Raw genomic sequence first — 23,684 nt, forward strand, 5'->3', positions numbered from 1 at the left:
GCGCCTGGCGTCACTGAGCTCTGCTGCTTTAGAGCGCGCGGCTGGGCCCTAGCAGGTACTTAAGAGCTGTAATTTCATGGTGTCCTGGCTGCCTCCAGTCCGTCTCCAGTCCGTCTCCAGTCCGTCTCCAGTCCGTCTCCAGCCGTCTCCAGCCGGCCTTATTGGTGTTATTATTCACGTGGAGCCTTGCGCAGGCACACAGCTGGGCTCGTGCTCAGGCCGGCCACAGCCAGTCATCTGCTAATTCACATAATGTCCGGTTTTGCACTTTCACTACCAACAAGAGGCCTTGTGGCTTAGGGGAAAAAAAGGAATTTCAGCCACGGCCAATTTTCTCTCACTTTTTCTTTGTTCCTCAACACCTACAGCCATTGCAGAAGCCCCCTGTGCCGACAATAACCTACATTTACTTAATCTTACGGTGTTATAAATTAACTGAAACACTGAAACAACTGTTTTGGGTATCAAACGCTGGGAACAAAATGAACGGCTGTCCTTATGCCGCTGTGGGGGAGGAGAGAAGGGGGCGCGCTCTGCTCCACGGCGCAGATGGGCCCAGCGGCAGGAGGATTGTGGGGCACAAAGCGGTATTACCCCCCCCCCCCCCCCACCCTCTCACGCGTGCCGTAGCGAGGTGCGTCGGCGTCTTTATTATCTGCGCGCAGAGCAACGTGGCGGCGTTATGAAAAATTACCAGCCTCCAGACAGCGGCCCAGATGTGAGCACTTTTCAATTATGCCGAGGTTAACCAACCACAGCGGAGGAGAGGAGGAGGAGAAAGACGAGGGGGATGTGAGGAGAGGAGGAGGAGGAGGAGGGAGAGAAAAGAAGAGAGAGAGCAGGAGAGAGAGAGAGAGAGAGAGAGAGAGAGAGATGGCAATCGAGAGAATGAGAAGAGGCAGAATAAAGGAGAGAGAGAGGCGCACAGAATATGTAAGCAGCTGAGCCATGAATGGAGAGAGGGAGAGAGTGAGTAAGCAAGAAAATAGAGATGGAAAGAGCCAAGGAGGAGGAGGAGGATGAGGAGGAGGAGGAGGAGGATGAGGCGGAGGAGGAGGCGGAGGAGAGCAGACATGGATTGCAGAGTGGAGAGTGAAGAATGCCGAGCAAAAGAGGCACTTTTGAGGGAGAGGAGCCTTCTCTCCCCCACCTCCCATCTTCCATCCCTCCTTCACCTCTCTCTCTGTCTCTCTCTTTCTCTCTCTATCTCTCTCCCTCTCTCTCTGACTGGGCCTTATCTTGGGGAGAATGAATGCTGTCAAAAGCGGTTTTCAGGCTCGCCGGCTGCCGCTCGTGGAGAGCACCATCAGCCAGAGGGATTCAATCACTCGTCTCGGCCCCAAATTCCCTCAAATCCCCCCGCCAATGGGCTCTGGGAGAGCAGCACTGGAGAGGAGGCGGCAGGACCTGCCAGTCTACAACCGCACACAGCCTCTCATCTTTATCTGACTGACTCACTGACTGACTGACTGACTGACTGACGTGCTAGCAGCAAAGGGGCTTTACTAGAACAAACCTGGTGGCTGTCCTCTCCGGTAAAGGTCCTCAAAACAAAATATTGGCTTCAGCTGAGGTAGCGGCATAGGAATGGGGACTTTGACATTCACAGTCTCTCTCTCTCTCTCTCTCTCGTGTCTCTGTCACTCTCGCTGTCATGGTTTGCATCTCTCTATCTCGCGCGCTCTTTCTGATACAAATGCAAACTTCTTATCTTCGAATTCAGAGTCACTGGTACTGTGCTCCAAAACACCAATGCGGTCCAAAGACCTTGAGTGGCGGTGGGTTGAAGGGGCGGTGCTCCGTTACCTTGGTCGATGACGATGCGAGGGACGTCCTTCTCGGTGGGCGAGCTGCACCGTATGCGGTTGCCCTCCACCAGGCCGTCCATCTCCGCCAGGTCCTCGAAGGTGCAGTTCACCCCAGCAGACAGCTCGGGCACGTTATGGGCCTCCAGGACCAGCTGCAGAGACGAGGGGGAAAAGACACGGGAGGAGAGGGTCAGCAAAGGTCAACATTACCTTTAGAGCAGAGAGAGAGAACGAGAGAGAGAGAGAGATGAGTCTTCCTGAAAAGATGAGAAAGGAGGGGAAAAAAGAGTGCTGTGAACGAGGGACAAAAAAACCTCTTTAGGTGTTTGAGGGTCTTCCTGAGGGCCCCTTAATGCAGGGCCCTGGTGCTCTGGTGTCTCGGGCGGCATAGTGGGCTAATGACCTCTTAGCAGAAATAAGGCCATCTGCAGCCTGACATCAAAGTAACGGAGGAGGTGGCGGAGGTGGCAGCCGTGCTGGCGAAACACGTCCGCGTCCATCAAGGAGCTCCCGCAGCCCTATTACTCACAGGCCTCTGACATTAATGCTGCCAAATGGCCGTGTGAATGGCCGTGAGTGTGTGTGTGTGTGTACTGTATGTGTGTGTGTATGTGTGTGTGTGTGTGTGCACGCACATATATGTGCATGCGTGCAGTGTGTGTGTGTGTGTGTGTGTGTGTGTGTGTGTATGTGTGTGTGTTTGTGATGTGTGTATGAAGTGTGTGTGTGCAGTCATGTGTGGTGAGGGATGCCTCATGGCTCTGATCTCCTGGACACAGACCAGGCCAGCAAGATCCATGATTCCATTTAATGACCAGCCTCTCTGCAGACTGTAGGTGAAGACGCAGATAGTGGAAGAGAGAAAAAGAAAGAAAGAAAGAAAGGGGGGCATAGTAGCACTAGCAAGAACAAGAATTAGTGATGGAGGGAGAGAGAGAGAGAGAAGTTGTGGTTGAAGGTGAAAAAATGCATGAGACTGTTTGTAAGCAGCTTTTCCCGTGTGGAAAAAAAAAACCCTCATCCGCGATGAGAAACCAGACTCTCCTTGAGCTCGAAGAACGAGGGAGGGAGAAGAAAGGGACGAAGAAGAGAAACCTGGGGCTAGAGAGAGAGAGAGCGAGAGGATACGTCAGTGTTCATGTGTGAACGAGCGAACGCAGGTGAAGAGGGGTCAAGTCCAAATATACATATTGATGGAATGCAGTGGCCCGGCATTGATTCCAGTGCTGGCTGCATTACATTTGTGATGTGGGCCGAAACATCCGGCGCAGCACGGCGCGCCACAGAACGGCTGACCTGAGCTGTTTTTATATTGCTGTTTAATGAAAAGGACGAGGCCTCCGCCGCAGATACAGCCTTTCCCATTAAAGCCCACGGATGCGCAGGCGACTGCTTGCCTGAGTCTGGGATTTCATTTATTTTTCTTCTCTCTCTCTCTCTCTCTCTCACCTTCCTTTTCTTTTGGAGGAGAGGCCACAAGAGGGGAATTTTATTCAATTCCATTTGCATGTGCGCTCCACCAATGCAGGCTTTGCTGTGGTTTGGAGAATCGCCTGCTGCATATGTTGTCCCTGTCAGTCAGTTTTTTTCTTTTTCTTCTGTACTGTAGGTTGCCATGGCGAAAAGAGCAGGAGCAGATGAGCAGATCAAAACTGATCAGATGGCCCAGGTTCATCTAAATGTAGATTCATCAACTGCTTCATTATGCCGCAAGGGTTGAATTGGAAACAAAATGAAACACCTCATGTAACGCACAAAACATATACAAACACACACACACACACACACAGACACACACACACACACACACACACACACACACACACACACACACACACACACACACACACAAACACAAAGACACACACACAAAGACACACTTACATCTTGACATCTTTTGCCTCCAGGGACTGATAGCACAAATTCAGACCCTATTGTCCTTCCATCACTACTTGAATGAAAAAGGTTTTCATAAGCAGCAAAAGAAATCAATATATATTTAAATGAAAGCCCGACGCAAGATAAACAACTCAACATTCAGTCGCGACCTCCGTCTGATGTGCTGTTATTTTCTCAGACACACGTGTTTTCAGTTAACTGACAGCGAAAAATGCTCATTTTCATTTATGGATTTTTTTTTCCATCTCTATTTGCTTTCCAGTAACGACCAACACCAGCGAGCCGTCCCCTACACACGGCACTTGACCACGAGTCACTGTGCGCCACAGCCTGCGCCTGAGACTCAGGGCGGCCTCTCCACACTGACCGGTGAGTGCCGGCCATTGATCGGAGCTGCCGGTAACAGTCTCAGGTTTACAACCCTGGGCACGCTGTGGCGGCGCTGAGGCTTCACTTGTCTGAGTGGAGACTCCAGAGACTCCATTACTGCTCTCCGTGTATTGATTGAGGGCTCAGCAGTAGGCCTTCTTTTAAAAAAAAAGTTATAATTATTATTATTATTATTAATGTATTATTAATATTATCGTTATAAATGAAAAAATAATCAGAGCTGATGAAGTGCATGAAAAACAGATGCCTCTCTTTGTTTTCTTCTCTTATTTTCTAAAGCTTCTTGGGTTTGAGAAAATTAAAAATGTTCATTCGAGACTTAGCTTCTGGAGGGAGGCTTTAGGTTTATCTTCTCAAACAAACATTTAATAACAAAAAAGGTTAAGGAGCATGCTGCCTGTCTGCAGATGCTCTGTGATCAATTTGGCAGTGAAATCTGCCGCGCTGCCTTGGGTGTTAGCTGGTCTGTGGGAAAGGTTAAACATGCCCACGCTCTCACTGTCATCACCCAGTGGAGGAGTCAAGGGCCAGCATATGGAATCAGGGTCAAATTTCGAGTTAGAAAAATTCATGTTCGTCTATCAAATCGCAGATCCGAAGAGGTGCTCCAATCCTTCACACAGAAAGCATTAGTATAGTGTGCCAATGAGATTGGCTTAAAATTCACCATGCCGTGCTGGCTACTGGGGGGGAGGGACGCACCGATGGTGGTTAATGGAATTCAACAATAAAAGATGAGATCAAACCCTTCCCCCAACACACACACACGTACGTGTTCACAGAAACCCAGGCTCGAATCAAACAAGTACACGAGTGAGAGTCAAGAAAGAGACCACTATGAAAAGAACAAAAAACATCAAATAACTCAAATTACTACAAGCACTGTTGAAAAGTAGATCTCAGCACACGGCGACGAAACGTGATTATATTCCTACAACCGTCCTCCCCCCTGCCCGCCCTCCCCATCAAAATGGACTTGTCTGAAGCCTTGTCAGGCCTGGTGAGGTACAGTAATCTGATGGCAAGCGTTAGGGGGAGGCGGCGGATTACACACGGGATAAGGGGAAGTGGTGCGGCCTGCTTTGATGGGCTTTAGAGCAGCAGGACACTGGAGCAGGGTGGCAGGGTCTACAGGCACACATTAAAAAGAGCAGCAGCAGCATGCAGCAGCAGCAATGACAGCACTGCAGGACTGCAGAGGGCCCGGGCACATCAAGGAGACGGTGAGTGGCAGGAGGGGGGGGGGGCAGGATTAATACAAGCGTGTGGACCAAGCCCATGTCCTCTGTTATTGCCGCTAAAAACACAGCCTCCCCGCGCCCGACTGGCAGGTGCCTTCGGATGCTTTGATGTTAAGGCTGCCACCATTTGGGTGCCCTGATTTGACCATTCCACGGAGCAGGGAAAACAGGCTGCTCAAACGTACTGTCGCACTAACATAACTGAGGGAAGAGTACTGATAGAATCTTCTGGCTCTAAACTAATGTTATTAGTGCATTTGGGAAAAAATGGCCTTGATTGCTCATTTATTTACTTAAGCTGTTGTTTGAAAGGGTAAATAAATTAGATGGCATAAATTAAGTCAGTGCATTTGAACGAGTCTGTGAGTCACAAAAGCTTATATTAGTTCACCGTGCAAACCCCATGACGTAATTCGCCTGAAATCATTCAAGCCATCATGGATAGATCCATATAGGCCGGAGGCATGTAGGGACCAATGATTGCATTAATGCCCTGAGCAGAGAATGAATGGGCTGTATAACGGCATTAGTAAGACACATTATCAATACCTGTGCCTTTAGGCATGCTTCTCAAAAGCACTTAAGAATCAGGTTTGTTTGTTTCTGCTTTAGAAAGCATGGGAACAAAGGACAGAGCATGTTTACTCTTGACCTGCAATTGAATCTCTGCAGCCACTCTATGGTTTGTCCTCTGCTGAAGTGGTGGAACATTCAAACGTGCTATGAGTCATTCACACTCAGTTTGAAATTAAGCATCTTGTAGTCATGTGACTAAAATGTGTTCACACAATGATAGATGAGCCTCTGATCTATATAAGCTTCTGCACTTAACGCTACACATACAATAGAATACTAGCACTGACGAAATGTATGTAAATGCATATGTGTCCATAAAATATGGATAGTTGGTTCCTGTATTGTAGCTGACCAGTTTGTACACATTGCTTAAGTGTGTGTGACCTCTGCCAGTACGACAACTGTGGCATCTGCTACACAGGCTGAGTGACACTCACCATGACGTTGTACTGGGAGACCGAGATGTTGTTGGGGTGGACACTAAGTCGCACACACTGCTTGATGTCCGAGGCGAAGCGGCGGGGTTCTTCTGAGCGCTCGCATTTCTCCTTCCTGGTGCACCTGCACAACAAGAGAGAACATGGAAGAACGTGTTTAGAACCCACACGGCTAGCTTTCCAGCTGAACAGGCTGTCACAATAAAGGGAGAAAAAAATTCGGTAACACGTCAAATTTCACATAAGGCAAGGCAAGTTGAATTATACAGCACAATCAATACACATTGGCGATTCAAAGTGCTTTAAACTGAGTAGCTGAATGAAAATAGAAAAAAATAAAAGACATAAAAAAAGGGTACAGTGCAGATGGACGAAACACTACTCTGTAACCTTATCACATTTCTCTGTGCAGCGTTATCCTTTACGCACCCTACGGCCTTTTGACAGCAGTCTTTGGGGGGTGCTCGTTCCCTGGGCTGCGTTTAAAAAAAAAACAAAAAAAAAAACAATGGGTGCACTATTAAAGCAAGAAGCAGAAACTGCTCCGCGGGGACCTGGAACAAGGCTGTTGCTTTGTGCGGAGCTCTTAATAAGGCCCATTCAGCGCACAGCGCCGGCCCAGGTGGGGAAGGCGGCGGAGCCGGGCTTAATCCTGGGCCAGCTGGACTAATCTGTTACATTACACTGCATTATGCGCCTGGTGAGTAGACCTTTCCCAAAACCCCACATCAACCAGGGGAGGCTTTCTTGGCTTAGGTTTCCCCCATGCGCTGTCTCTGATGAGGCTTACCGGAGGCTGCCTTTAATAGACAGTCACATTAAGCAAACAGAATGTTCCTTGATTAACCTTTGGCTGCTGTTAAGGTATATGCACAGAACGTAACACCAAGCTCCTGTTGAAGCGACTGAATTCAGACGGGAATTTTGGCTGGCGCGGTGAAAAGATTAAGACATGTTGGGGAATATCTCAATCTCCAGACATAACAAAGACATTGTTTTTCTCAAAATATTTTTGCTCAGACCCTCTGAGGTTTTCCCGCTACTACTACCTCTGTGACTACTGCACCGGTGCTCTTAGCTTCTCAGCAGCCCTTTCTGATTTTTCCCACCGACTTTCCCAAGACAGAAAAGCCCTCAAAGGCCGTGCGGTGGACTTGTGAATCGTAGCAGAACTGCTCTTACTGGATTCTCCATTGTGCTACTGACAGCAATTCCGCCTCTTACTTACTTACTTTCCCCCCACAATCCCACACAAATCCTTATTGGCTCAACCAAACTTCCACAGCAATTAACCACAAATCTACAGAGAGCACAGTCCGTGGAGGGCTGAAGGGAGTTTATAACTGGTGACAGCTGTGACACAGTAATACCAGCGCCAAGCCTTCTCCACCAAAGAGAGGAACAGAGGAAAAAGAGAGAGAAAATGAAAAAGCAAGCAGGAATGAGAGAGAGAGAGGAGAGAGAGCGAGAGGGAGAAAATGAGAGCCTGTGTGTGTGTGTGTGTGTGTGCATTGTGAAGTTAAGCAGCCTAGTGTATAGAACTCTGCCGGCAGAATGGAAGGGGAAATAATCTGCCTGTGCATGAAGAAAGGGAACGTGGAGATTGAAGAGGCAACAATCATCCTCTTTCTCTGTGCTCCTCTGCTAAGCAGGTCTAAGAGGGCTTTAATCAGAGCTGCTGCCTTTGTAGCACCATTCGTCAGTCTGTCTGCACGTTCTCCCACCGATTTAATAAGGGAGGCCTCGCAGAATACCACACACACACACACACACACACAAACCATACCTGTGCTTCATGGTTCAATACTTCATACATACATTTGTGTGTGTGTGTGTGTGTGTGTGTGTGTGTGTGTGTGTGTGTGTGTGTGTGTGTGTGCGTGTTTGCGTGCATGCAACATGGAGAGGAATAATTAGCTATGCATCGGAAAGACCCCTGTAGAGAGAGAGAGAGAGAGAGAGAGAGAGAGAGAGAGAGAGAGATTCTGTGTTTACTATGTAGAACTAAGAGTGGGGAGAGCAGCTCTGTTGTTTACTGTAAAGTGACAGCAGCTTGATAGCATGCTGTTTGCTCACTTGTCAAAAAGCCCTGAATAAAATATCCCCACTAGTGTCATATCCAGCTACACCCTCCACTTCCCCCATAACTCTCTTTTCAAAGTAAAACCCCAATGATTACAGAGGACATTTCACACCACCATTTATTCAGTAAACAGCAGAAAACAGCGCTGGTCGTCGGAGCAGCTCGACATACCTGCACACCTCACACGGCATTCCTCCCCTGACTCAGAGTCAATACTTAGCTTAACCATTAGGGGGCATGACCGCTATCGGCAGCTGGAGTCCCACCGTGCTGAAGAGATGGAGGGCATTGATATGATGATAGTGACATGAGGCACTGCGACACTTGTGAGGCGGGCGAGTGCATTTTTATTTAATAGGACTGCTTTTAGGGGCGATAAACAAGGGCTCAGGCAATGCCCTGAGAGCACTGTAAAAACCAGTTTATGATGCCATCTAGGAGAGAGGCACCCCTGTAAATTGGGGGATGGAGATAGACAGAAAGGCGTATAAAGAGAGGAGGGGGTAGGGAGAAGTGGAAGGAGAAAGCGAGGGATGGAGAGTGGAGGAGAGAAAGAGGGAGAGAGCCCATTCCATCTGTGTGAGGGACATTTGTTGCAGTCAGAAACATTTGAAACATTAACTGTATGAACTGTAAATGTGATTTATTTGTTTGTTAAAAAAAGTCATAAATGTGAGTGCATAAGTATATACATATATAGAGTGTGACTTTCTTTAAGTGTACGCTTGTGTAATGTGCAGCTGTTTGCCAGAATCGGCACCAGTGTGTTTCATGGCTGGGCCTGCGCTGTCCCCTCTTGGTCCTTTGAAACACTCAGTCTCCCCAATATCTGATAAAATGGTGAATATCTCCTTGATAAGTGTTCCTAAGCAAACCTGTCAGGCTCTTTAAAGCACTGTCATTAGCAGAGTAAACCGTTCCATTAGGCGACCAGGGGCCAATTTGTTTCCCTCGTTATGCAAATGTGCCCGGAACATGAAGGAATGTGTTGTTTTGATGAATAATGAACATGCTGAAATCACATCAAAGGGATCAATCAGAGGGGGAGTGGGCAGAGATTGCGCCTCAGACAAGCCCCATGGTGTCTCTCGCACTCACGCTCTATATTTCTCCCCTCTCTCTCTCTCTCCCTCCATTCTTCAGTCTCTCTCTCTCTTCTACACTCACAGTGACCCCCCTCTCCGCCAGTTTCTGTCTCTGTGGCATAGTAACCCATATTTTCCGTAGAAACATGGAGGCCAATAGAAGAAGGAGGGGGGAAAAAACTAATTTACATCATCAAATGTAAATATTTTGGCCCGTTTCATATTTAGCACACTTTAATTTGAGAATTAAACAGCTACCATCCCGAGAGCTTGTAGTAAACAAATCAAAATCAGCTCCAGTGAATAAAATCACTCAGAATCTAATTAACTACCACAGCATGTCCAAATGTAGCCATTCATGCAGATGAAACAAGGCAGAACGTAATCTCCAGTATAGAGCTGTATTTTCACACATGTTACACTCTCATAACCCAGACACTGAAATGATACTTGCCAAATCCAATCAGCACTGTAGTTTCTATGCTGCTAAGCTAACATGCTAACTTCCCAAAGCTAACATCAGCGATAGCACTTGACTGACACATTGAGAGCTAATAAGAACAGAATGGCTTTGCTCCTGGGCTAATGTGATTGGCCCTGAGGGTGGTCTGTAGCAGTGTTTTGTGGGCCTCTGGTTGTGACGGATCCAGCCTGCTCTGAGGGGCTTTCTGGCAGCAATTCAGACAGGGCCATTGACCACGGGAGGCTAACAGAGAGAGCTCTAATAAGAGGTTAGTGGGGGATAACAGAACCTGTCGTGGCCTTTATTGAAATATATCCTTTAGTTTATATATCTTTTATGTAGTATCTTTATTCTGTGTAATATCATTGTTTTGTGAAACTGAATTCTGTAGTATGTTCAGTGTGGGAAAGGAAGACTGGTTTAAGGGAAGAGCAGGCCTAGCAGAAAAGGTCATAAATAAGGTTTGGTGCCAGGAAATGTAAGCAAAACCTAAAGAATGGCACAACCTAAAGAATGTAGGAATAACAGGATGAGAGGGCAAAGGTGGAGTACCATATATTACTTGGTCAGTTATCTGTAAACATAGTGGGTTTTGTCTGGGATGACTTGAAGGGGTATAAAGGCTGGACAACAGCCAGAGGATGTAGCTCACTTTGCTCACTTTGCTCACTGCTCACTGCTTACTTTGCTTTCACTTAATTGCTTCACCAATGCTCCGGAGTGCATTAAAGCCATCATCTGCAGTATACATCCACGGTGTGTGGACTTCTTTTGAGTTGTATTATTTAATGTGGATTTTAACACCACATAATTGGCGAGCCAGCCAGGAGTTGGAAAGGACAATATTTAAGTATCATCTCAGGGTCCGGGGTTTGGTCAGGGGAGAAGCTGATGCGCAACTTAAAATAAGGTGAGCAACTTTGCTTAATAGCAGCTAGTCTCCTCTGATCAGGCTGTACACTGAGTTATGAATACTTGTCTAAAACGTCCTCCAGTCAAAGAATCTTGCTAAAACAAAGACCAAGGGATTAATACTGCAGATTATGGTAAGCATTTGTGTGTACACTAATGTAAACAAAAGTTCTGCATGTGGAGAACTAGGCAAATTCCTGCATGTGGAGGAATACTATAGCCATATCAAAGAAGTTTTGCATGAGGAAAACTTAAAGTTCTGCATGAGGAGAACTGACTCAATTCCTGCATGAGAAGGAATGAGAGAGATAAAAGTAACAGTTTTGCATGTGAAAAACTGAAAGGTCTGCATGTGAAGACCAGGTCTGCATGTGAAGACCTCATTTCCTGCATGTGGAGGAAATAATATACTAACAAGTTGAGTACAGCTGATATCTGATATCAGGTCTGAATAAGTTGAAGTTGAAACACTCCAAGAGTGAGTGGACATGTTGTGTAAAAGTTGTGGATGTAAAGCTAAAAGAGAATACAAAGAAGTGTTGAATGGAAGTATAATAGATTTTTAGTATATGTTGCTGGTAGAATTAGAAGTCCATGGCAGAGCATTGGTAAAAGACGTCATATATTTGTATAACTTGTGATTAAGGAGAAGAGGCTGTGTGTGTGTGTATGTGTGATACCAGGCAGAGGATCTGCTGGTTGAAATAGGAAAAGGTGGGGGCTTGTGTAAACAGAGCAAATGCTGGGGACAAAGGATGTAGGTCTGAGATGGTTAAAGAATGTTGAACTGGGAAATATTGGAAAATATTTCACTTTGAAAGATGTTTGGGGAATGTTTAATACTGCAAAGTGTTGGGTTGAATGTTTTGGTCTTCCATGATCAAGATATTAGAAATGGTTGATAATGAGAATGTGGTAGTGGGAAAATGGTTTTGAAAGGTTGGTAACGCCAGAACAGAATGGTTCTGAATTACAGTGGGCAGTTGTCTGCAGAAGTGGAGTGCTGCTTGCTGAGAATATAATATTGCCATAATAGATGGTCAAGGCAAAAGAGGAATAGTTTCATTGCTTGACACTGGGGCTATCATAGTCACTTTGACCTTTAAAAATTGAATTTGCAATAATGAGAGATACAGATACAGTTCTGCTAGTTTTTGATTTTCTTTAAAATACTCTACAGTTCTAGGTTAAAAGATTTTCATGATACTGGATAAAGGCAAATTATATTAGTGTTTACATACTTTAGTCATACAGTATAGCTTACGTGCATAAATAATTCACTAATCCAATAGTCAAATAATGTATAGTGTATAGTTTGGTTAAGCTAGTCTCTTTAGGTTTCTGTTATGTTTAAAAGGTCATTTCAAGTTAGCCTTGTTTATAATAAGATTATTGTAACAAGTTAAAGAGAGCTTGTGGGAAAAATCACATCTGTGCTATGCTGTGGATGAGTAGGCCTACTGACAGATGCATAAGTAGGCCCATCATGGTTAAATATGGAGTTTTAAGATCCAGGATTTGGGATGAACGCTGATGGTGGTTCCAGGTGTTGGAAAAGTGTTGTTGTGTCCAGTGTTGATGAAAAGGCTAAGATATATTATGTATAAGTAGTAGTATGTTGGCAATTGATAGGCTATATTAGTGGTAGCCTACTAATGATATATGTTAGCTTATCAGTAGGTGGTAGGTTCAACTGTTAAATTAACATTGTTAAGGATATGATAATTATGATAGTAGTATTAACAATAGGTCCAATTAAATAGCTTAGCTATTAGCATGACTAGGCTAGGTTTGCATAGTATTATTAGGCTCAGATAGCTGTTGGCATTATTAGGCTAAAGCTGGGTCAGCAACTGGCATTACTACACTGGATAGCAGTATTGAAGTTAATTTGGTTCATGGTAACATTGTTGAAGCTTAGGTATGCTTTAGAAAGATTTTGTGATGGATTATAGTTCATGGAGCATCACAGTGTTATTGGGGAAAATAATTGAATTTAAGACTCCTTTGGATAATGTTCTAGACATATATAGGAACTCAGTAAGGTTTATCAATAACTCATATTACAGTTATATGTTTGGTGTATTGTGGTATGTGTGTCATGAGTATGTGTGTTATGAGTAACATCCTACCTTGTGGTGTTATGGGTGTTAATATACAATAAGATCAGGTATTGTTTCCATGTACATTTACAGTTAGGTGACTGTTTAGCTCTGAAGAGGTGGTTTGGGCAAGGTCATTTGGTTATAGAGCTGTCTTGCTATGTGGAAAAGGTTTATGGCTATAGGCTATGGTTATAGCCTTCCCACATAGTCCTGTTTTTGTTAAGAGTTGGAAAAGGGGTTTTGTATTGTCCATAACACGGGTTGCATAAGCCAAGATTAACTGACATATGATAATAATCAAAAAATGGTTAATATTTGAAATAAGGTGACACTGAAAAAGACTGACTCTGACTGACTTAAAACGTTTTGGATTACTACTTTATATTTAACAATCTAGATGATGGGGACATTGATGGTTTCAAAAGATCTCTGGGGATATTTAGTTTCTACCTGTCAAATGGTTTGAAGAATCATATGGTATAAGGCAGCAATTGTTGTTAGCACTGGGGGTTATTTGATGGAAACTGGTGCTAAGTTGATTGGCCCTATAGAGTATAATTTGTTTTTTACATAGCTATATTATAATTAGATAATACTGTTATAATTAAGTGGTTATAGGGTTATATGGGGTGTTAGTTAATTTGCTGTTGGGGGTTTCATGGGGGCTCAGTACAGAGGGAACTGAGTAGTGACTCCCTTAGAAAAAATAGTTTGTGAAATGTACTGTGGGTCTATTTATTTCTAACAAAGAATATGCATAGCTTAAACTTTTTGTGTAAAAATCATAGGAATGGGAAATTGATTTGTACTTGGTATACATAAAGAGTTTTGAGTATATCTAGCCTACACTTATACTTAGATTTATACTTAGAGACTGTATATGTAGTATAGTATATTTATACTGAAGGAAAGGTTTAAGGATACTTATTTACCTATAGCTAGAGGTTGGATAGATAGATGGATGCTTTATTGATCGCCAAGGGGAAATTTAAGAATGAATGTTGAATGTTGAGAGGAGGTATGATAAGGTATGATGAAGTTAATTTCATAAAATTCATTTAGTAAATGTTAATATTACACTTTTGATGAAGTTACAGTGCTAAAGGATATACAAATACATGGAGACATCTGGGGAATTATACTTCAATGGCTTAATTGATAAATTAACTGGAAGTATGTTTTGGTAGTGAGGAATGGCATAATATATTAGACCATTCACTGTGGAATGTAGCATATGGACAGTAAGAGCCTCAAAGTTATAGAATTATATAAGATAATTACTCTAGTAATGTTTAGAGAAACTGGGTAAGCTGACTAATGGTAAAGGGAATGCCATGGTCAACCAAGTAAGTATGGAAAGTTGATAGTCACCTATAAGGTAATAAGTAGTGTTACAGAAACCCCAGGCTAAAGTAAACTGACTTAGTGTAAAGACTAAGTGTTCCACTTAGTGGAATCCCCCATTCTGATAGTTAAAGAGACCAAAAGGGATCAGTTAATAAACAGTACAATGAAAAAGTGTTGCAGAAAAGTGGTTGAGAGAATGAGGAAATATACAGATTTATGGCTTATACAAGAATTAATGGATTTAGCACTGTTACAAAGATCAGGGATTACATGAAAATTGACAATAGTAGAGCTATAAGAAGAATAGGTCAGTCATAGTGGAAATAGTAGGAAAAAGAGGTATTTAAAATGCTTAAAAACATCTTGACATCTTGATAGATTAATACAATAGGATTTAAGAGGCAGAAGTAAGGAGATGACTTGGGAGTGAGTGACCATACATGTAGGAATAATAATAGATGCAGATGTTATAGGAAGATATAAGGGATAAAATGTACAGTTAATGGTAAATTACAAAAGGGCAAGGTAAAGTAGATGATAGATAGAGAGTAATCTAGTAAATACTACAATCTGCCTGCAGCGTGAGTTCCTCATCCCCTCCAGCTAAACAGTAAATGTAATGCTGCCTCTTATATCTAAGGGGGGAAAGGCTCATTACCAGCCGTGTGAGGACATGCTGATGTGCAGGGGTTAATCCAAGTACTCCCTGTCCTGACTGAGTTCGGAGCAAGTTCAGCACAACAGTGCTGAGCATGGACAAACTGAAAAGAGATAAGGACTCTGAGGCCTTTGTTAAGGCAACAGGGGCAAGCTGGAGAGCAAAGAGGGAACTTGGAAGTGCAATGGAAGCGCTTGCAGCATCAAAAAGACAATACAGGCACCTATGGTGACCTAAGGCTTCAAGTCTGGGGAAACCAGTAGCAGCACCATCCTCAACACTATGGCAGTAGGAGCAACCATCACAGGTGTTCCAAAACCTGTCAGTCTACTGGCCTATGGATACCTATTATAGTGGGCACAGTCAAGCTCATGGCAGCCACAATCTCCACGTCAGTGGGGGTGGAGATTCAGACAAGATGGGAATAACTAAGGCAGAGTGAGAGGCAATTACAGAGGAGGCATCATGTGACAATGGACATCTGAAGCAAGACAATCATCAGTTTGTTTTGACTGTCAAAAAAGTGGACAGAAGAAACAGGACAGGGAGAGGGAGGAGACACCCAGGCACTGAAGGATGAGCCCAACGAGCATGCCTTCCTTTTCCCTTGTGAAATAGTATAGTTTTAAGGAGGCCTAGAGAATTCTACAGGAGAAGGTGTATACCAATACTATCAAAGGGAGTTGATGAGGACACCATGCTGAGGGACTCTCTTATGGGTGAGCCCACCTGATACCTAATGATGCCCAGACTAGGTACAGAGAAGGTAGTTAAGACATCTCAGGGTAAGTAGGTAAATACTATGTTAAGCAAATTTAAAGTATGATTTACTCTTATTCTTACCTTTATTATATTTTGATTGTTATTTTGAATAGAAGTGACTACTGTTTAATTAATTGTAAATGCAAATGTTTTAGTCAAATTAAGTGACAAAGTGATAGCACTGCTATTTTTAATGTCAAATGACACTCCATTAATTTTTAGGATAGGTGGTGGTGTAAGTAGGTAAGACTAACTTGGCTATGTCCTAGGGACTGTTACATATTCAAATATTACCTCTAGATCAGGGGAGTTCCCTAGTGGTCACTCACACTCAACAAGTCTAAGGAATAGAATGATTTAGCTTTAAATGGGAAAATAAAGTCTGTAGAAATATTGAAATGATGTAATATCTGCTTTACATGTAACTAATGTGACGCCAAAAGATCTTACGTATTATACTATGACATTTGATAAAGAAAGCAATGGATAAAATAAAGAAAGCAGAGAAATAGGATTAGAAAATAGAACTAGGATTTACTAATAGTTTAGATAGCCTAGATAAAGTAGTATAGGGCTAGAAGAGGAAGTGTAGTTTTTGAAGAATAAAACATTACAAAAGTCTATGACATGCAGAGAAATTTGGAGTAAGGTATGTTGAAGAAATTATGAGATTACTGCATGTCCTAGAACAGCTAATTGATATAGCTTACATAATAACCAGTCTTCAAGTAGTATTCCAAATTGACAATAAATAAAATAACAATGCTTATAGGGAAATTTGTTTAATCTCTATGCAAAAAGAGAATAGATGGAATTAGGATCATCATAAGTCATTGTCAGAAGATTAAAATGTTTTATTATTTCAGAAATAGAAAAGCTGGTGGAAAGATGTTGGTCTTCATGGAAGGAATGAAGGTCCACCAACTCTATTCTGTTAATCACAGTAACAAAGGGGGGCGAACCCCTGGTATAATGTAAATCATATTATTTGTTACATTTGTTACCTTGGGTTAAAGATTTTTTATAATTTTCACTGTCATTATTTGATTAATGTTTTATTTGAATGTTCCTTTGGAGAAAAGAGTCTGCTAAGTCCCATAAACTGTAACTTTAATGGTTAGTGGCATTTATATGATACTTACTAGATACTTTCTCAACAGATACTTGATATGGTGCTTTCCTTTGCGCATATTTTGGATCTATGCGCAAGGGGGGAGTAGTAAAGAGGAATATTTTTATTGAAGGATTTTTTGATTTTCATAGTTACAGGAAGTTATTGATGATAGTCTAACAAATGTCATGTGTATAGTCATAATATCAGGAAAGTGATAGTGTTGTCTAAACCATTAGGTCCCAGAAGGATCATAAAAACACTTAGTGAGTGATTACATTGATATGATAAAAATAAGAAACTTTGGTAGTGGTTTGTAGGGGTTTTCAGATAGATAATAAGGGCAAATGACATGTTAAAAGGGAGAATTGGTAAAATATATGCCTCAACAGATTTAACTGGTTTGATGCCTTACACATTGCTTCGATGCAAATAAGGTCACAACAAAGAGTAATCACTTTTTGCACTAAAGATAAAAACTGAGAGGTCCATCAGAGGCCCACCTTTGGATCAGCTCCGAGGACAAATTAGAAATGATATGGAATAATTGTCATTATTTCACAGAACAATTTATAAGCAGGAAAAAGGACTTTCGAAAGGACCTACAGGAAAAGAGTCAACAACCTACAGTATACTGCCTGGGGATAGAAATGATCATGGCAGTGGTAGGTATAGTGTTTTTGGCATGTATGCTCCTGTTCCCCTGTTGATTGTAGACTTCCAGGCAAGGAATCCAGTGAGGAAGGGGGGACATTGTCCCAGCAACATCTGCCCTGATAACAAACAGGGAATGAACAGAAAACTGCAGAGATCCCAGTCCATGACATACCACCAAACCACCAGGAAATTAGCTATTCAATTGTTTTTTCACAAGTGAGGCTGACAAAGAAGACTCAGGTAACACAGAAATTATTGACTGAAATCTTATCAACCACCAGGAATCTGGAATATTGGTTAATCTTCCAATATGAAAGAAGTCTGTTATGTGCTTGGAGCACTAAGGGTAGTTATGCACCACTGGATGATGTTGGATCAGATATTAGCCATAATAGATAATGATAGAAAGATAGTTTAAGGGGGCATTAGGAGGATTAGAAGTATGGCTAGCACAAATAGGAATAGTTGTAGGAATAGGTTTGCTTGTATTTGTGCTTGTTTTCTCTTTGTTTCTTCCTTGTTTGAGATCCATAGTGCTTAAAACAGTGGCTGGGAGAAATGGATCACAAATGCCACTGCTGTTGATGAATGAAGCAAATGGCAACCCTTGTGGAAGGAGATACTAGTGCCAGGACAGATGACAAGGAAATGGAAACATGACAGTGATGCCAGTGATGCCAGAACTGATGCTCCTCATAGAGGAGTGGAGAGAGGAGGAACATTAGGATACAGTATGCTGGTTGGAAGCAAAACCAGCTCTTTCATTGATGAAGTGGGATTGGGTGTGGACTCCACTCCGTCCAACAGCCAAGCCACCAATGTTCTCAGAGCATATGAGATGGAGTACGGAACTAAGACAATGGCTTTTGTTTTTGTGAATTGCAACATTCGTAACATACTTCACACTTGAAGCGCAGCATCCAACATTTGCTAATACATCTGCGATTGCATTTACACTCTGCCGTCTCCGAGGAACAATGGACTAAAAACTGTGTGTAATATGAATATATTATTAATAGTTTGGTGTTACTTTGTTTCCAGAGAAGAGGGTCATTATAGCATGTAACCTATCTTCATGTAGAAGCTTAGAATATTATAGGACTAGCCCAATCTGAAAACACCCATCAGGAATTCTTATGTGATCTGTTTGCTCATTTGATGAATTTATGGGGATGGAAAAGCATATGTGTAGTTGAAGGAAAGTTTCTCCTCTTGCTTGTTGTAAACAAGTGTTGCTGTAATAACAGGACAGTAGAAGAGTTTCCCTTATGAAGGTTTTTTCCTCTAAAAACAATGAAAAAAAAAGAGGTTTTCCCTTAAGGGTTTTCGCTTCCACCGAGAGGATTTGAAACTTGCCATTCTATTTGATAATAACACTACACTATTGGATTTGATTTAAGTGAGGGTTGGTTCAAGGGTGTAATAACAGTACTAATATAAGTGTTTGATGTTTATCAGTGGTATTGGGGACAATTGCTTAATATTATAGTTGCTGCTGTGGTAACTGGTTTGCTTAGCTGACTGTTTGTAGTGTGACTCAGCTTAGCAGCTGTATTTTCTTGATAGTAGGGGATGTGTTAAAATAGTGATAAATGTTTGATCTTGCTGCATAAGTGAGCACGTCATGCTCAAAGGGGGGAATGTCGTGGCCTTTATTGAAATATATCCTTTAGTTTATATATCTTTTATGTAGTATCTTTATTCTGTGTAATATCATTGTTTTGTGAAACTGAATTCTGTAGTATGTTCAGTGTGGGAAAGGAAGACTGGTTTAAGGGAAGAGCAGGCCTAGCAGAAAAGGTCATAAATAAGGTTTGGTGCCAGGAAATGTAAGCAAAACCTAAAGAATGGCACAACCTAAAGAATGTAGGAATAACAGGATGAGAGGGCAAAGGTGGAGTACCATATATTACTTGGTCAGTTATCTGTAAACATAGTGGGTTTTGTCTGGGATGACTTGAAGGGGTATAAAGGCTGGACAACAGCCAGAGGATGTAGCTCACTTTGCTCACTTTGCTCACTGCTCACTGCTTACTTTGCTTTCACTTAATTGCTTCACCAATGCTCCGGAGTGCATTAAAGCCATCATCTGCAGTATACATCCACGGTGTGTGGACTTCTTTTGAGTTGTATTATTTAATGTGGATTTTAACACCACAAACCAATATGTTTCCTATGAAGGATGCAGATTGTGGGACAGAAGGGCTCCAACTCTTTCTCTTTCTCTCTCTCTCTCCTTCCCTCACTCCATTGGCAAATAGTATGTGCTGCTATGAGTTCACTATCTTAAAACTTACTGCAGCCTAGTGCACATGAGTATTTTGAAAGACAGCTCTTCAATATCATCTCTCTCTCTCTTATTAAGCTTTTGGCAGAGTCTCTGTGGAACAATTTATATCGATAACACAAACAACCGGTGTCAAACGGCATCATCTGTCATCAGCCTTACTTGGAGGGCGATTCATCTTCATTTGAGCCGGAACAGTGACAGAGTAGTGCATCAATGACATTCTAATGGAACATTTGGACATTATCAAATGCTAGTACATAAATATCAGTAAGCCAGAGGAGCAGTGAAATGTTTTGGTTCTACTTGGAAAACATCTACTTGGTAAACATGCTTCAGTGAAGACTGTAGAGAGAGTGAGAGATGACTGACGTGTGCATAAGGTGACCCTGGGGTCATGACCACATCCCTGCCACACAAACAGTGATCACACTCTGGTAATGTTACACTTATGAATGATTAATGCTAGCCCATGGTTAAGAACAGAAATGGTAGATATTTAAAGCACAGGCACTTCAGCAAGCACTGTAATAAACCCTTGATTTGAATGTTCTTTTTTTTCCTCAGAGGCAATTATACATCAAACATCTATTTGAACTTACATAAACAGCCAAGAAAAACATTAAGCTACTAAATGGCGTTGACACATTTTTTGAAACCCCCCTGGAAGGATAAGATTAGCCTTGACTGGGAATAATCTCCACTCTTGTTTCTTGCAGCCCTTTGATTATGGGACACAATTAACTTTGGATTTTAGCCTCGTCTTTTCTCATTTCAAGCAACAGGGGCATTTGGGGGTTCTTCTTCCTCCTCAGTTCGAGGCCCAACTATAGCTTTTAGCATTAGCGCGCCGCTCACTGAAATCAAATCACAAGGAAAAAGTCTGAGAAAAAAAGTCAATAATATGTAAATGGGAAAAAAGTTTGTGTGTGGCAGCGAGATGATCCGGAAGATTCTGGTGTGGGTGTAGCGGCTCGCACAGGGACTTGAGGTGTAATGCATATTTAATGCTCACAGGAGGGAAAGGTCAAGCGGGTGGGGGGGGGGATGAAAGCTATTAACTTCCTCCAGCGGCGAGCAGTGAGACATGCACCATGCCATCAGCAAGACGCAAAGCTACACGGCCAGGCCCTCTCTTTCTCTCTCTCTCTCCCTCTCTCTCTCTCTACCTCTCCCTCTCTCTCACTCACTGCTTCTTTCTCAGCTGTCATTTCAGCTACACCACAGTGTCTCCATGCGCTTGACCCAAACAAAATAAGAGGTGACAGGCACACAAAATAAACAGCAATGCTCAGGACAGTCACGTACATAATAAACAGGCCAACAGCTGTGCAAACAGATCCACCTGTGAACCTGTTAGTCTCAACCTGAAACAAAAGCCTCAGTTCTGGTAAGCACTCCGATTTTCCTACGCTGTAAGCTCCTCTGAGGCAATAACTTGCGTCATTCTCAAGTGTGCAGTGTGTGTGCTGAGATCAGAGCAGAGAGCCTAATTGGACGAAAATAATCTAAGCATCCTTTATTCCTGCCTTGTGCTCATAGACATGCCTACATTTAGCACTCAATCCATAATAACGCATTAACATCGAATTGTGTTTAGTTGAAATAGGCTGAATCACTGGAAAATAGAACAAAAACAGGTCGTACAGGTCAAACACAAACTAGAGGAGGAGGATCTTGATTTGGCCATTCTAAAAGAGTGTCGGAGTACCACTGATGGCGAGGTGAGTAGTCAACCGCCATGATGACGACTGGACCACAGAAGCACCACGGCCCCGGCTGAGTGATCACTTCAGACTCGGACCCAAAGTGGCCAGCGAGGTTTTCCAGCCCTCCGATGTGCCCCCCCCCCCCCCCCCACACGCCCCCAACCCCGTCCCACCACCCACACGCTCCCCTCCCCTCTCCTCGTGCTCACGGAGGCATGTCGGCTGGTGTCATTAAGGCTGGGGTAGGAGCAGGAGACTGGGATGGAGTTATTACCCAGCCCAGTGACCCTGGTCCCATTATCCCCACGGGAGCAGAAGCGTATCGGGTCTGCCTTTAGGGCAAGCAGCCCCTCTGCCCATCCAAAACTGACCCCCATCCTCCACTGCTACCAACACCCTGCAGCTTGTGGACCCCAGCTGAGCGGAAAATTAGTGGGGAGCGTCGAGAGCGGACCCCTCTGAACCCACCCACCTTGTACACCTTATCGTATGGAGCAATTGGAGGTTGGTGGACAAGCAAAGTTAAGGTTCTTTTAGGGGTGGGGGGTTGGAGGAGGTTATTAATGCAGACTGACCTTAGTTATAGCTCAGAGGTTAAATCTATTAGTTGTGCTTTAGTGAAGCAAGGTTAAAAAGGGGAGTCAGTACCGAGCTTGGGACAGATTTTTTTGTTTTCTTCTGTGAACTTGGGAAGTCCCCAGCCACTCAATTTCACAGCCCCCTGCAACTGCTGACTGGCTGGCTGGGGTGGCAGCATGACTGCAGTCAACTCACAGTCCCAGCCCTCCGCAGTCCCCATGTCAAACGGAAGGACAGTCTAAAAAAAAAGTCATCATTGAAGCCACCAATCACATCGAAGTGCCATATCATGAGCAAGTCGCATGACAGGGGACAGTGCCAATACCCCAGACCTTGCAGTCCCCACCCCAATTCAGCAAAATTCATTTCCGGCCTCAGATAGAGATATTGTACCGTGGGTGCAGTCCCCATAGGCAACCGTCCCCAGTGATGCTTCCATTCTGACACTATGAAAAAAAGTCTGACATCGCCTCAACACTCGTATGCAATTTCGCAAAGTGTCAAAAAGAGAACTTTCATCTCATACTACCCCCCCCCCCCCACCTCATGCCTTCCGATTCTTCAACCTCAACCGCAATACCTCGCCATCCCCACCAGCACCATTGAGCCCAAATCACCCCAGGACCCATTTAACAGGAGCGTATATTAAACAGTTTATCTCCTTTTTTCCCCTCCCGAACACCGAGTCCCCCCAAACAGATCTCATCAAACATCTGCCTATAATTTTATCTGCTGTCTGCTCGGCTATGCTACCCTGGCACTGCTTATATTACACCTCTGGTTATCTGAGCACGCTGCCAGTCCGCACGCACAGCGAAGATGTGCAGGGGAGATACCAGGGGCCCAGCGCTCGGGGTATGCGTGGGGCTAATCGAGTTCCCTGGGAGAGGCCACTGAACCCCTGCGAACACGAGAGACTGGAAGACGTCAGAGCTGTCAGGGGCGTTGAGGATTTACTCAGCTCTGACATATCAATCGGAGCCTCGTCGACATTGACGCTGGGCGGTGGTAAGGTGTCTGTCTGGACCGGGATGAGAGCCGCGGGGAAGCGTTTTCTGCTCATAGGGGAGAACTCAAGGTTGCTTGGAGAAGGCTGCTGACCTTGCGAGTTTTGCTTTGTTTTGTTTTTGTTTTTGTTTTGTTTGTTTGCTTCCTCTTTGGGTCCCAGCTGACCACAGGTATGGCTAAGGTCACCACCTCAGATTTTAATGAGGAGCGAGAAGCCAAGACAACAGAGGGGAAAAGGCTAGATAAGCAGTGGGGGAAAAAATCAATGGCTGTGTTTAAAATTAGACATCACAACACAAACATCAGCGCTATCCAGTTACCAGAGCAATTTTCGTAACAACAACAGCCAGTAAGCTGATCCAAAACTGGGTGAAAACATATCAAAAACTTTCCACATCAAAGTGCTCTTTGTTTGAAGGCGTGGCTCACTTTTCAAAACGGCACTACCATGTGTGTGCCCAAGCAGTTTCTTCACAGGTCAAGCAGAAGTCAGACATTTACAAGCCGTTTTAAATTGAGCATCCATGAAGATAAACACGCTTTGATTCCTCCCAGAGCAGCATTCGG

The 23,684-nt window shown here is 43.6% G+C and overlaps 1 protein-coding gene across 1 annotated transcript in view; it reads right to left on the reverse strand.

The window, feature by feature from the left end:
• Positions 1-23,684, reverse strand: part of plxna4 (plexin A4) — a gene marked incomplete at its 5' end in the record, with an annotated part of 231,216 nt that overhangs the window by 69,273 nt on the left and 138,259 nt on the right. The window contains 2 exons of the mRNA XM_076297508.1: positions 1,807-1,960; positions 6,352-6,475. Coding sequence (XP_076153623.1) covers positions 1,807-1,960; positions 6,352-6,475 — 278 coding nt within the window. The remainder of the gene's footprint in view (positions 1-1,806; positions 1,961-6,351; positions 6,476-23,684) is intronic.

The sequence above is a fragment of the Alosa pseudoharengus genome, unplaced genomic scaffold (genome assembly GCF_046254945.1).
Source record: "Alosa pseudoharengus isolate Yale_2024_CS ecotype anadromous, Long Island Sound unplaced genomic scaffold, YU_APseudo_1.1 YU_APseudo_1.1_scf_20, whole genome shotgun sequence".
Lineage (NCBI taxonomy): Eukaryota > Metazoa > Chordata > Actinopteri > Clupeiformes > Clupeidae > Alosa > Alosa pseudoharengus.